Source organism: Lipophrys pholis (assembly GCF_963383615.2).
Source record: "Lipophrys pholis genome assembly, chromosome: 1".
Lineage (NCBI taxonomy): Eukaryota > Metazoa > Chordata > Actinopteri > Blenniiformes > Blenniidae > Lipophrys > Lipophrys pholis.
In genome coordinates, this window is record NC_137635.1 from 13,602,326 (window position 1) to 13,614,636 (window position 12,311).

The following is a 12,311-nucleotide window of genomic DNA, read 5'->3' on the forward strand; positions in this document are numbered from 1 at the left end:
AACAATCCTGTTTGCATTCCATTTCAAAACATACACTCCTGATCAAATTCTTAAAACCAGTTCTAAAATTGCAAGAATTTGCATTTTGCGCTGTTGGATCATGAAAGGATTCTAAGTTCAATATGCAAAATGCAAAATGCAAAAAGAGGAAATGGGAGTGAGAGACAAAAAGGTCTGAGCAGGCAATATATTGAAAACAACAATTTAAGTGAAACAGACAAAAAAGTAAATTTTTGTAAACTTCCCCTCCTTCCATCCCTAAATAATCTAAATCAGATATAGAGCAAAGGAACGCAGGATGTCTAAAAGAGTGACGTTATTCTTCTGGAAGAAGTCCTTTGTCAGATGGGCATCGTGAACTGCAGTTTTGTTGTGTTGAAAAACTCAGTCGTTACACACACACGAGGGCCGTCAGTCATGAGGGATGCCCGATGCAACATTTCCACATCGCCAGCTGCTGTCTGACGCCCTCCACAACCTGAAGCTCCATTGTTCCATTGAAGGAAAAGCACCAGATCATGGTGCCGCCCGCTTCACTGGGCTGCATAGAAAACATCTTAGCGTCTCCTCGTCATGCCAGTGATGTTGGAAGCCATCAGGACTGGCAAGGTTAAATCTTTTTCTCATCAGAGACTGGCTCTCATCCTACCTCTCCCACAGGAGGTTGTTTGTTTCAGTGGGCCAGTTCATGTCTGACACAGCCCCTCTGTCCTGTGGTGTATCTCAGGGATCTGTCCTGGGCCCATTTCTATTTTTATTGTATTTATTGCTTCTGGGTCAGATAATTTGCAGTTTTAGTGGGTTTTCTTACCATTTGTATGCGTTTGACATCCAGTTACGTTATTCTTTTAAACCCAAAGAGAGCCATAAACTTTCCATTTTAAATGACTGTTTGCAGTCCATTTAAATGTGGATGACTGACAATTGCCTTCAGCTTAACACAAGCAAAACAAAGGCTCTTATACTTGCCCCCCAAAAATGTGTAAAATGCACACGACACGCTGAGTTCAGTCCACTGCGGGTTTAATAAGGTGATAGGAGCAGGAGCATAGACCTATTTAACTCTGAGTTATATAGAAGTCTATGAGCAGGAGTCAACTTTCTAGGGTCTCCATGTCTTCTTCTGCGTTTTTGGTGTATTTGGTGAGTCACAGCGCCCCTAAAGGCCACACCTGTAATTATGGCTTATCCCCAGATCGAGCCTAGATGTCGCCAAAGACCATGGCATGGTGATTCATCCTTTCAAAGAGGTGCACAGTTGGATTAAAACTAACTGTAATTCATTGCAGCAATCAGAAATGTTGCCGCGGCCGCCATTGGCCGCACTTTGTGAACCAATGGTTTGGGTGAAGCTCCAATTGGGTTTAACTCAGGATATCAGTTCTTACTGATACATCTGAAGAAGATGGGGCTGATAGATCTCAAATCTTCAAGTTTATCCCTAATGGCTAGAATTTTCTCATTAAAGAAGTTTCCAAAGTCTGACATGCTCTAAATTGAAGGATACAAGGCTCCACAGAGCTGCAACTTTTCATCAGCCTGACTATAGTGCTGAGGAGAAACCAGGGCTTGTTCTGATTTTCATCTATTCAGGCAATTCCAGATTATTGTGGAGCCTTTTTTTCATAGACCTATAAACTTTAATAAACTGATCTTTCCAGGCAATAGGAAATACTTGTACTTGAGTTAGACCCCATTTCTCCTCCGTTTTTTCCTGCTGACTTCTTTAATGTTGGCAGTTGTGCGGTTGTGCGACGCTCCAGACATGACAGGCAGGATGTAACTGAAGGCTGAGTTATAATTATCAACATTTTGGCTGAGCCACCGAGATGCCGTCTATTATATTGTGTTTTCGGGCAAAAAGACACCCAGACAGACAGAAGGACAGACAGACAGATAGAGAGACAGACAGACAGATAGAAAGAACCACACCCAGACAGGCAGACAGACGGGCAGACATGCGCAGACACACACACACACACACACACTCGTTACGGTGGGTGCGGCTTTGTTTGTGATATCATGGACTAAAAAGAGGGTGATGCAGTATCCCCATGGTAACTCGTCGTTGCTATGGTTACCGTCATCCAGCACTACAGAAAGTGAAACGTAGACTCAGTGTTTTGTTTGTGTGTGTGTGTGTGTGTGTGTGTGTGTGTGTGTGTGTGTGTGTGTGTGTGTGTGTGTGTGTGTGTGTGTGTGTGTGTGTGTGTGTGTGTGTGTGTGTATGTGGGGGGGTAATTCAGCATTGTTTGCTCTCCGAGGAGGAAGTGACATCACGTTTTATCAGCGGCAAACACACAAACAGTAGAGCCAGGAGATGCTTCCATCACTCTGACAACCCCAGCAGTGAATAAACAAATCAACAAACAAGATGAACTTCCTGTGTGAGACAAACAGCTGATGATGTTCAGAGTTTGGACTGACTCTGTCATCAGACTCCTCAACCTGACTCTCTGTCCTTCAGCTCACTGTGTCACTTCTCTCTGCTCCTCAGAGCAACAAACAAACACTGAGTGCTGTCAAGAAGCAGTTTCATCATTTCGCCTGAAACGCTTCCTCTTTGTTTGCAGTTTTGGCGCCACCCTGCGTCTTTTTTCTGTAATTACATCAAGACAACCACAACGCAATTCAAAGTGCTTTATATTAACAAACATGTTGGCAATGAGAGAGGTGAACAAAAGCCAGAAAATATAAAAAGAAAAAACATGGAAGCATAATAATTAAAGTACAAGTTAAAGATAAAGTGACTCTCACACCGTATCAGTAGATCTGAGATGTATTTTAGGCTTAAACCATTCGGAGATTTGTTGACCAGCAATAAGAGTTAGACATCTGTTATTTGTATGACAGGGAGTCACATCATCTCTCCTGTCATGTCTTGTGACTGTAGGAAACATGTAAATGAGAAACAGTGTGAAGTCAGGACTCACCTGGAGGCCTCGTGCAGGTTCGTGTGATGCCCCCTGCTGATGTAGTCACTGTTCTCCTCACGGGATATACGATTATAGGCAAAAGTCTGAATAGCTACAAAAACTAAACTTTTAATTTAAAAGTATCAATTATTTTAATCTGGACAGTGACGACATTTTTTTCTCCTCAGTTCTGTCTTATAGGAACATTAAAGTTAACGTAACCAAGTTTCCACTGCAATTTCAGCTGGTGAGTAGCTGCCACCGGCAAGTGAGAGCTCAACATATAGGAACTCGAAGCAGCGGTGGCCTAGAGATTATAGAAGCGGACTTGGGATCAGGAGTTCACAAGTTTGAATCCCACAGCTGACGGGTCACAACTGTTGGTCCCTGAGCAACACCTTTGACAACCCAATTAGCTCCTCAGAGTGCCAAATATGGCAAGGTGCCAATGCAGAAAAAAAGGATTTTCCCAAAGGGGCTTGATAGAGTACGATAAGTTAAATTATTACATTTGTCTATAACATTGTTTTATAAAGAACGGACAATCAGTGCATAATGAAACTAATATTTTTGGACTAAATCGTTTTACTGACCTGTTGACCATTTTGTTCCACCAGCACTTTTTCTTTTTTTTCTTTAAACATGACATAGTCTTGGAGTTTTTATCAACCCTGTCTCAACCTTTCTGGACCCTCCAACAGGTCTCATTGGCTGCTGTCAGAAAACAGGATTGTCTGAGCAGCACTTGAAAGCACCGTGTGATTTCACAGTTTCAACTGAGCAACAAAAAAAACAAACAAAGATACACTTCCTGTTGTTCAGGAAGCTGGACCTCCCACCACATTAAAAGTCTTAGCACAGCCAGTGTGATTGACACGTGTCCCAGCCAATCAGTGGCTTCCAGTTTGTCTTTGGTGTCCATGAATATGAGCGCTTGCTCTGTCCAAGGCTATGAAGCAATGACCTGATGGATGCCACACTCTGATTGCTTGGACAGGCTGAAGGGGAGTGTTCTTCGGCAACGGCGAACTGTGGTGATGACGGCGAGGACGAGAGCACTGACCAACATGGCGCAACCACTGAGGAAGAAGGTGGCCGTGTAGCTGCCGGTGAAGTCGACCAGCCAGCCTGCAAGAAGACGACAGTCAGTGTGATGGTACAGTATCACTGAAGGACTGACACTTGCTTGGTTTCTCTAAATAATTTGTTAATAATAAAGTTTCTCAAAATGTTTTGAGGGAGAGTTAATTTTATGCTTCTGAATCTCTTGGAATCATACCCACTGTCAACCTCTTCGGCCTCAACAATTCAGAAATTATTTAGGTTTTACTATTAACTTTGATAAGTATTATTCATTCAATTAATTAACAAAATTCCAAATTAATGGTTTAATGTATTTTATTAGACTGATATCAACGAATCATGTCCTGTTAACTGGGTGGTGCCCCTAGGTCATTTGACGCATATCAAATCTTATTTGTTTAATAATTAATGACTTATCTTTGATAATCTTTAATTATTATCGACAGCTGAACTGTCCACAAAGTCGATTCCCGACAACCTGGAGCTGCTTCCAGACGGAATCTCCCAGAGATAGAATCTCTGCAGCAGGTTGATCCACCTTGAGGTCTCCTCCTCCATGTTTTGCTATTTGATGTTTTGTTTACTTACTTAAATAAGTTTTTTGAAATACAGATTTCATATAAAAATGACTATTTTAATGAACTCTTTACTGTTGTATAATTATTGTATTTGTTAAAAAGTCAATTTGATTATCACTAGGAATATATCAACATGAAAGGCATTGACTGAGGAGTGTTTGTTTTGCTTACCCCCAATGGGCGGGCTGACCAGATAGGGAATGGCGTGTAGGAAATAGACCACGCCCAGCGCTGAGGACAGGTACTGTGTTCCCACCACATCTGACGTCACTACGGGTATCAGCGCCACGTAGGCGCCGTCAAAGTAACCATAGAGAACGGCGAAGGGCACAAGCAGCATGAAGGAGTGAAGCAATGGCGCAAAGAGACAGCAGAGACCCTCCATCATCACCGCAAAGACGTAACAAGAGAGACGCAGTGGCTTCAGACACCTGAGGAATAGGATACAAACATATCTGATGAGGAGACAAACACACCTGAATAGACTATACACCTCCTCTGATCCCTAAATGGCTAAAACATCACAGTGAAAAAAAGCAATGGTGGACACACCCGGTAACCTATAAATCAGGGACCTGTACTAACTGAATTTTCTCTTATCAAGATAAACTTCAAGGATTAACCGTGGGTTTCCGTACTACGATGCTCGTTCATCTTCATACCGGGATAAATCACTCTGGTAACTTGCTCTGCATGTCTAACCTGTTCCCGAGCAGGTTACGTTCTCGATAAGATCACAGTGAGTGTAACAGCTCCGCCCCTTGATCAGCGCTGAGCTGCAGTGGACTGTTCTTGACTTGTTCCCCAGTCTGTTTAGCTCCACCAGGGTTAATTTGTAATTATGAGGTTAATAATAATGGTCACACTGACAGAACTGCAGAAACATGAATATATGAAATGCAAAACTACTCCTGTCGTCACAGTGATGAATACATATTCCAACACAAAACACAGACATGGGGGAATCTCAGCCTGAAAACAACTGAATGTAAAATCTAAACTAAAAGAAGAGCACGTTCTGCCTGGAACGTTTCTGCTCTAATAATCACAGTGTGCCATCCATTTATATATTACGCATTAAGTCAGGAATGTTCTGGCTTTGGACGCAGCAGCAGTGTTGCTTTTAGCCTGGTGGATGTGTTTTATTTCTTCATAGTCTCAGAGAATAACTGCGCCCTCAGTAATCTGTGTATGTGATTGGTAAGATGCTGCAAACTCCGCCCCTTTCATGTGAATGCTCACTGTTCCTTAATGGAAACCTCTGGGTGGAACTAGCAAGTTGAAAACCTGCTTCATGTTAACGGTTATCAGGATCGTGCGTGTCAGGATAAGTCAACCCAGGAAACAGAGAGAGATCTTGGTAATGTTTATCATGGGTCGTAGTATAGGCACCAGGAAATTTCTAAATAAAACCTCAGACAATTGGGGGACTGGAGGGTAAAGAGGCTTGCGAGGTGCTTGGGAGACTTAAAGTATTTGGGAACTCAAAGCAATTAGAACAACATATTTGACTGAGCAGACTCAGGGGCCCGAGGGACTGGGGTCTCATGGGTATTTGGGGTAAATCGTGGGATTTGGAATTCGTACCGGCGGTCAGTCAGCCAGCCAAACGTGATGTTTCCCACAATATCGATCACACCCAGGATGGACATGAGGAAGGCGGCGTGCTGGTGACTGATCCCGGTGCTCAGAGCGTAGGGGACGAGGTAGACGAAGGGGAGGCTGCAGCCGCTGGCCAGGAAGATGAACGATGCTGCCATTCCTAGAAAGTCCGGCTGCAGCAGAAAGCGGTACTCTGAGCTGGACCACAGGTACCTACTGAAGCACCGCTTCTGCATCAGGTTGAGGGCAGGGTTTACTTTCTGAGCTGCGGGGCTCAAAGGTGGCAGCGGACACTTTTCAGATGACAGAACGCCATCTGTAGACTGTGCGGAAGGTTTCAGGGCCAGTTCAGCATCTTGCAGCAAAACGTCACCTACAACACAAAACAGGAAGTCAGCCAGCTGCTGGGGTGGTTGGTAAGGCGTACGCACATTCCTCTGCCTCTTATTGGCTTAACTCAACTCGCTCGCCACAACCCTGGCGACATTTCACTCATCTCACCTGATCGACAAAACTAACAAGAGCCAATTTGTAAACATCAGTGGAGAAGAAACTGGCGTGATATTGTGGTATGAGGGATAACTTGTTCTAACACAAAATAATCCCTGGAAAGTTTAAACCAGCAAACATGGCACCAGCTCAACAGGAAAGACTTGGAACAGTTTTTCAAAGATCAGGTTGAGACTCACACCCTCACATCACTGAGATCACTCATGTGACACGTACATAGCTGCTTCTCAGTGGCTGGTTCCAGACCCTCTTCCTCCATCTCCTCTTCCGGCACCGTGATGGGTCGGAGCAGTGCGCCGCAGACGCTGAGGTTGGCGACGAAGGCACTGAGAACAAGCAGCGCTCCCCTCCACGAGTACATCTCGATGAGCATCTGGACCACTGGCGCCAACACAAACGTCCCGATCCCACTCCCCGACATCGCCAGGCCGTACGCTAGCGCCTTCTTCTGTCGGAAGTAAGAGCCCACCAGGGCGATGGCTGGCGTGTAACAGAGTGCAAAGCCCAGACCTGTGGAGGCGGTCTGAGTCAGTATAACGTAGACCAGGGGCGAGTGTGTTAACTGTGTTTCAGAGGTGTTCAGCTCTCTTTAATTGCATTGCAGGTATGTTTCAGATATGCTCAGGAGTGTTGAGCTGCATTCAGATACATTCAGATTTGTCTGGAGCATGTCCAGGTGTGTTTAAGGGCCCGTTTACACCTGGCATTAACATACGTTTTGGGTGATCAGATCACATGTGGCAAGCTCTGATGCAGATTGGTTACACTTAAGACTGACTACTTAAGTTTATGTTGTATTACTATCTCTACGTCACTTCTCCTAATAGGTTAAAGGACCCAGGGTGCAGTCATTCTGTCCCTACACTACAGAGCCTATGTGGTCAGATGCGTCCCAGACCACCTCGGAAAGTGGCTTGAGTGAGTGGGTTGGCACCTGTTCACACTTGTCTTTAGGGCTCGCCACTTTAGATCCGATCACCCTAAACGCATGTTGATGTAAGGTGTAAATGGGCCCGAAGTGACTCTAGGTATTTTGGTATTCACCTGTGAGGATTCCCATGGTGAAGTAGAGCAGCTCCAGGCTGCTGCTGAAGGAGCTGAGCAGGAGACCGCACGACGACAGCAACCCACCGGACATCACCGCAACCCGGCACGACCAGCGGTTCATCACCAGGCTGCCCACAGGAGCTGCGCGCACACACACACACACACACACACACTTCTGTGTAGGCGTGGCTTAAGTAGCATACAGCTGCTACTAAAGATGAAGAGTATAAGTGGGCGTGGCCTGAGGACACTGACCACATAACATGGTGGTGCAGTCCACCAGACTGTGGATCCATGCTGTGGCTGCATAGTCGGCCCCAAAGTGAGACTGAAACTCCACGAAGAAGATGGAGATACACCTGCAGACACACAAACACACAGTAACATCAACGGTTTAGTGTCAGCTGCAACTCCAGCTTCTGCCAGTCAGGAGAGGAGGCAAGCAGCTCTGATGGACCACCTACCTGCCCGTTAACCAATCACAGCAAGAGCTCATGCATCATTTAAACACACAGTGACAGGCGGCAGCCAGCAGAGGGCGCCACCTCCTCAAAGGCTGCTTGAAGCAGAAATAGCTAACAAACTGATTTTTTTTTTTTTTTCAATGTAACACCATAAAAATAAATAAATAAACAAATAAAACACTCACATTATGGCTTCCTGTTTTTTTTGTTTGTTTGTTTCCAAAAAGAAAAACAAATTCTTGCCTTTTCCTCCAAAAATGATTGTCACACATTCAGTGAACTTTTGCAGGCGCTCACGCATTTTCACTGTCTTTGAACTCATCACGACAGCGAAACAGGACCATGTGTGGCATGATTGCATTGCTGAGGATGTCTCGGCATGATGAAATATTCCTAAAAAGACAACTGTAAGAACAGCTACGGATCTCCTTCACACTCATGAAGCAACTCCATCACTCCCACTGAGACCATCCCTCATTGTTCCAATAAATCTGAACAAACTGGAAATAGATGAAGACACTGAAAGAGGTTCAGGAAAGAAAAGCAACAAAAAAAATATGGGAACAAGTTGAGAAAAAACTGGGAATGAGACAACAAAACTGAAGAAACGAGAAAGAACTAGAGTTCAATTGGAAGCAAAGGAAATGATGTAAGGAGCTCATGAACTTATTGCACCTTCGTTCACCTTTGTCACAAACATGTGGAGTTTTTCGCAGAGTGAAAAGTCTGAGTTTATAGTGAAGATAAACAGGAGTGAAAACTGCTGAACAATCAACAATCAGACGGCATGAGATGAAAGTGGTCGCTATCAGCGAGCGGTCACCAGGGGCGTTGGGGGGGGTGGGGGGCGCGGTTGGCAGAGATACGTAGGTGAGGTTATGTAAGTGGTCTGAGAAACAACAGAGCAGAGTCCACCTGCTGGGGTCACATGAATACGTTTACAAATATCAAATTCGAAACAAACTACAAAACAAAATTGGGAAACGGCAATATTCTGAGAGCAAACTACGGAAACAAACAAGGGTCAAACTTGTGGCTGAAAACAGACTTGGAGCGAAGTGGTAACAAGCTGCAAGTGAACTGGAAACAGCTTGGAGTAAAATGAGAACAAACTGGGAACAACCTGAAAGCAAAATACTGGGAACAAAGAGAGGAGAAACTGAGGACAAACTGGGAATAACTTGGATCAAACTGAGAGAAAACTGTTTACAGTTTGAGAACAAACGCAGAGAAAACTGGGAAGAAACTGGAATGAATCAAAAGAAAACCCATAACAGTTTGTGAACTAAATGTGAGAAAATTGCAAACAGCTGGGGAACAAACCGAGACAAAATTGGAAGAAACTGGAAACAAATGTGAGAAAATCACAAACAGCTGGGGAACAAACCGAGACAAAACCGGGAGCAAACTCATACACTCCTTTGCTGCTGTCTGAAGTGTTGGTTGGTCTTGGTAGGTTGAGCTTGTGGTTGTGATGTTGTGTTGAGCTGAATGCTGTCGAGTGACACAAAGTCGGTTTTTGTTCTGTCATTGAGAATTCCAAGTCAAGCACTTTATTGCTACATGTACATTTGGGCATAACAGTATATATTCTCAACTGTTCTTGCAATGGTAAATAGATTTCACTTATACAGCACTTTTCCACAGCACAAGTAGCCCCCAAAGCACTTTTCTCTGTAAAAGTGCACTAAAATGACTGTGTTGTATTTGGCGCCATATAAATAAAGTTGAATTGAATTTGTATTGTTAATCACATTCACACATTCACACATCGATGTAGGCGGCTACCATGCAAGGTGCTCAGTCCATCAATCGAGAGCAGTTTGCGGTTCAGGGTGTTGCTCAAAGACAGGGGAGATGGGGGAATCCAACCTGCAACCTTCCAAATGAGTAGATGGCCACATTACACACGCCCTGTGTGTACTACTGCTGCTATCCAAATTATGATTTATTTATGCTCTGATGTTGTTGACACTCAGCTGTAAAATAATCTGTGTGTGTGTGTTTTATGAATCCGGTCAGGTCAGAGTGTGTAATTCAAACCTGCTCTCAAATGAAACGCTATTAAAACCTCAGAGACCTTCACCATGACCCTGAAGAAGAGTAAAAACTGTTTTATTTATGGCATGAAGTCTTGTTTACTCTCTGACTGATGTTTCCACTAAACAACTGCCGCTCTCTGAGGTGCACGACACCTGTTGAGTGCTGGTCTGATCCCAGTTGACCGTGTGTGAACGCAGGTTCCACCTGGTACAGGTGAAAAGTCCAACTCAGCACAAACACAGAGACACACTCACACTTACTGTGCATTCAGAGTTAACAACTAACCTTGCATGCATGCTTTTGGACTGTGGGGGAAAACACATGCACCCATGACCTCCTGGCTGTGAGTGCAAATCATTACTCCGCCGTACAGCCTTCTCACGTTATTTTCTTCATTTTCTTTTTTTTTTGTGCTTTGAAGATGAATATATAAATCATTTTAATATAAATATCATTGAGTCTTGTAAGTTGATAGTTGGTAGAATCTGTTTGTCACTCATGGCAGCTGTTTATGGGTTAAGGTGTGGCGAACACATAACATTTAATCTGTAATGAAACTTTCCCGAAACAAGTTCGACATGAGACGAATCAGTAACTGTTGACGAGAAACTTACGAATGACACACACACACACACACACACACACACACACACACACACACACACACTACACACGTACATGCACTTAAACATTCACAGGCGAGACATATGAAGTGTGGAAGTTACACAACCTTCCCAGTCAGAAATGAGTTTGTTCCAGGCGCACGTGTGTGGGGGCAACGTGTTCACAACAAAGCCAAGCTGACAGTCCTCCGGAGATCACAACGGTTCAGAGTGATGACGTGCCATGTGAGGTCAGAGCGCCGCGCTGACAGAAACAGACGCTCGCGCTCGTCTGTGTGTGTGCGTGTGTGTGTGTGTGTGTGTGTGTATTTGCATGTTGTTGGTTGGTATTTTGAGTTGTTGCGTCATGTCAAAGGGATTTTCTTTACTTTATTATTATTTCTTCAGCTGAGCAGTTATTTTTTTGAGCCTGTTCAAACAAGTTCTACACACACACACACACACACACACACACACACACACACACACACACACACACACACACACACACACACACACACACACACACACACACACACACACACACGCACACACACACACACACACACACACACACACACACACAGATGTAGATGCAGCTCAGTTGTGGTTCAGACTCTGAGTCCTGACAGGGATTCAGGGTCCCCATCAGGACCCATCAGGAGACCAAGTTTACGTTCACGTGACCCGGGGTGAGAGTGTGATTACCTGGTTACTGCCCTTGTGCAGACCGTCACCATGAAGCAGCAGCCTACGATCACCCAGCCCCAACCGCCATCAGGAGGGGGCACCGTAGCCCCCCGAAGCTTTCTCACAGACATTGCTGCAATCTGGTCCAGATCCAGACCCAGATGTTGTCTTGGTCCTGATGAGGTCCAGTCCCACAGACACTGAGCAGCAGACAGAAGCTCCTTGAGGAACCAGAGTTAAAACAGATTGGACCAGAAGCTACTGCTCCTCTACAGCAGAGGTGCAGGTACACTCCTCCTGTTCCTCCTGCTGCTGCTGCTCCTCCTCTTCCTCCTCCTCCTCCCCCTCTAACACTGACTGAGGAAGGATGGAAGAGGATGAATGGAATATTGAAATCAAAAGAGAAACACTTTTTCTCAACTTTTCTCACCCACGGACTTGATCGGACTCAAACAGAAAAAATCCCTCTAGTAATCTCTACAGATAGAGACGACTGGAGTAGAGTCCCAGTAGAGTCCCAGTGGAGTCCCAGTAGAGTCCCAGTGGAGTCCCAGTAGAGTCGCAGTAGAGTCCCAGTGGAGTCCCAGTAGAGTCGCAGTAGAGTCCCAGTAGAGTCCCAATGGAGTCCCAGTAGAGTCCCAGTAGAGTGCTGCTGTCTTCCCTCTTATGTTAAATCATTAACTGTACTCTCTGAGTGAGCAGTGGGGAGGACGGGGTCTAAACCAAGTGCTCCCTGGCCTGTGGGAGCGTTCGATTTGTTCGTCTGTCCCCTGATGT

The 12,311-nt window shown here is 44.8% G+C and overlaps 1 protein-coding gene across 1 annotated transcript; it reads right to left on the reverse strand.

Annotated features, from left to right (window-relative positions):
• Positions 1-2,625: 2,625 nt before the first annotated feature.
• LOC308108210 (monocarboxylate transporter 12-B-like) lies at positions 2,626-12,311 on the reverse strand. Its single transcript, XM_080460997.1, has 7 exons — positions 11,553-12,311; positions 7,991-8,094; positions 7,733-7,876; positions 6,905-7,198; positions 6,164-6,551; positions 4,748-5,007; positions 2,626-4,043 (listed from the first exon to the last, which is right to left on the reverse strand). Exons 1-7 carry the CDS (start codon positions 11,663-11,665, stop codon positions 3,865-3,867), a joined length of 1,482 nt encoding a protein of 493 aa, XP_080317123.1. The 5' UTR covers positions 11,666-12,311; the 3' UTR covers positions 2,626-3,864.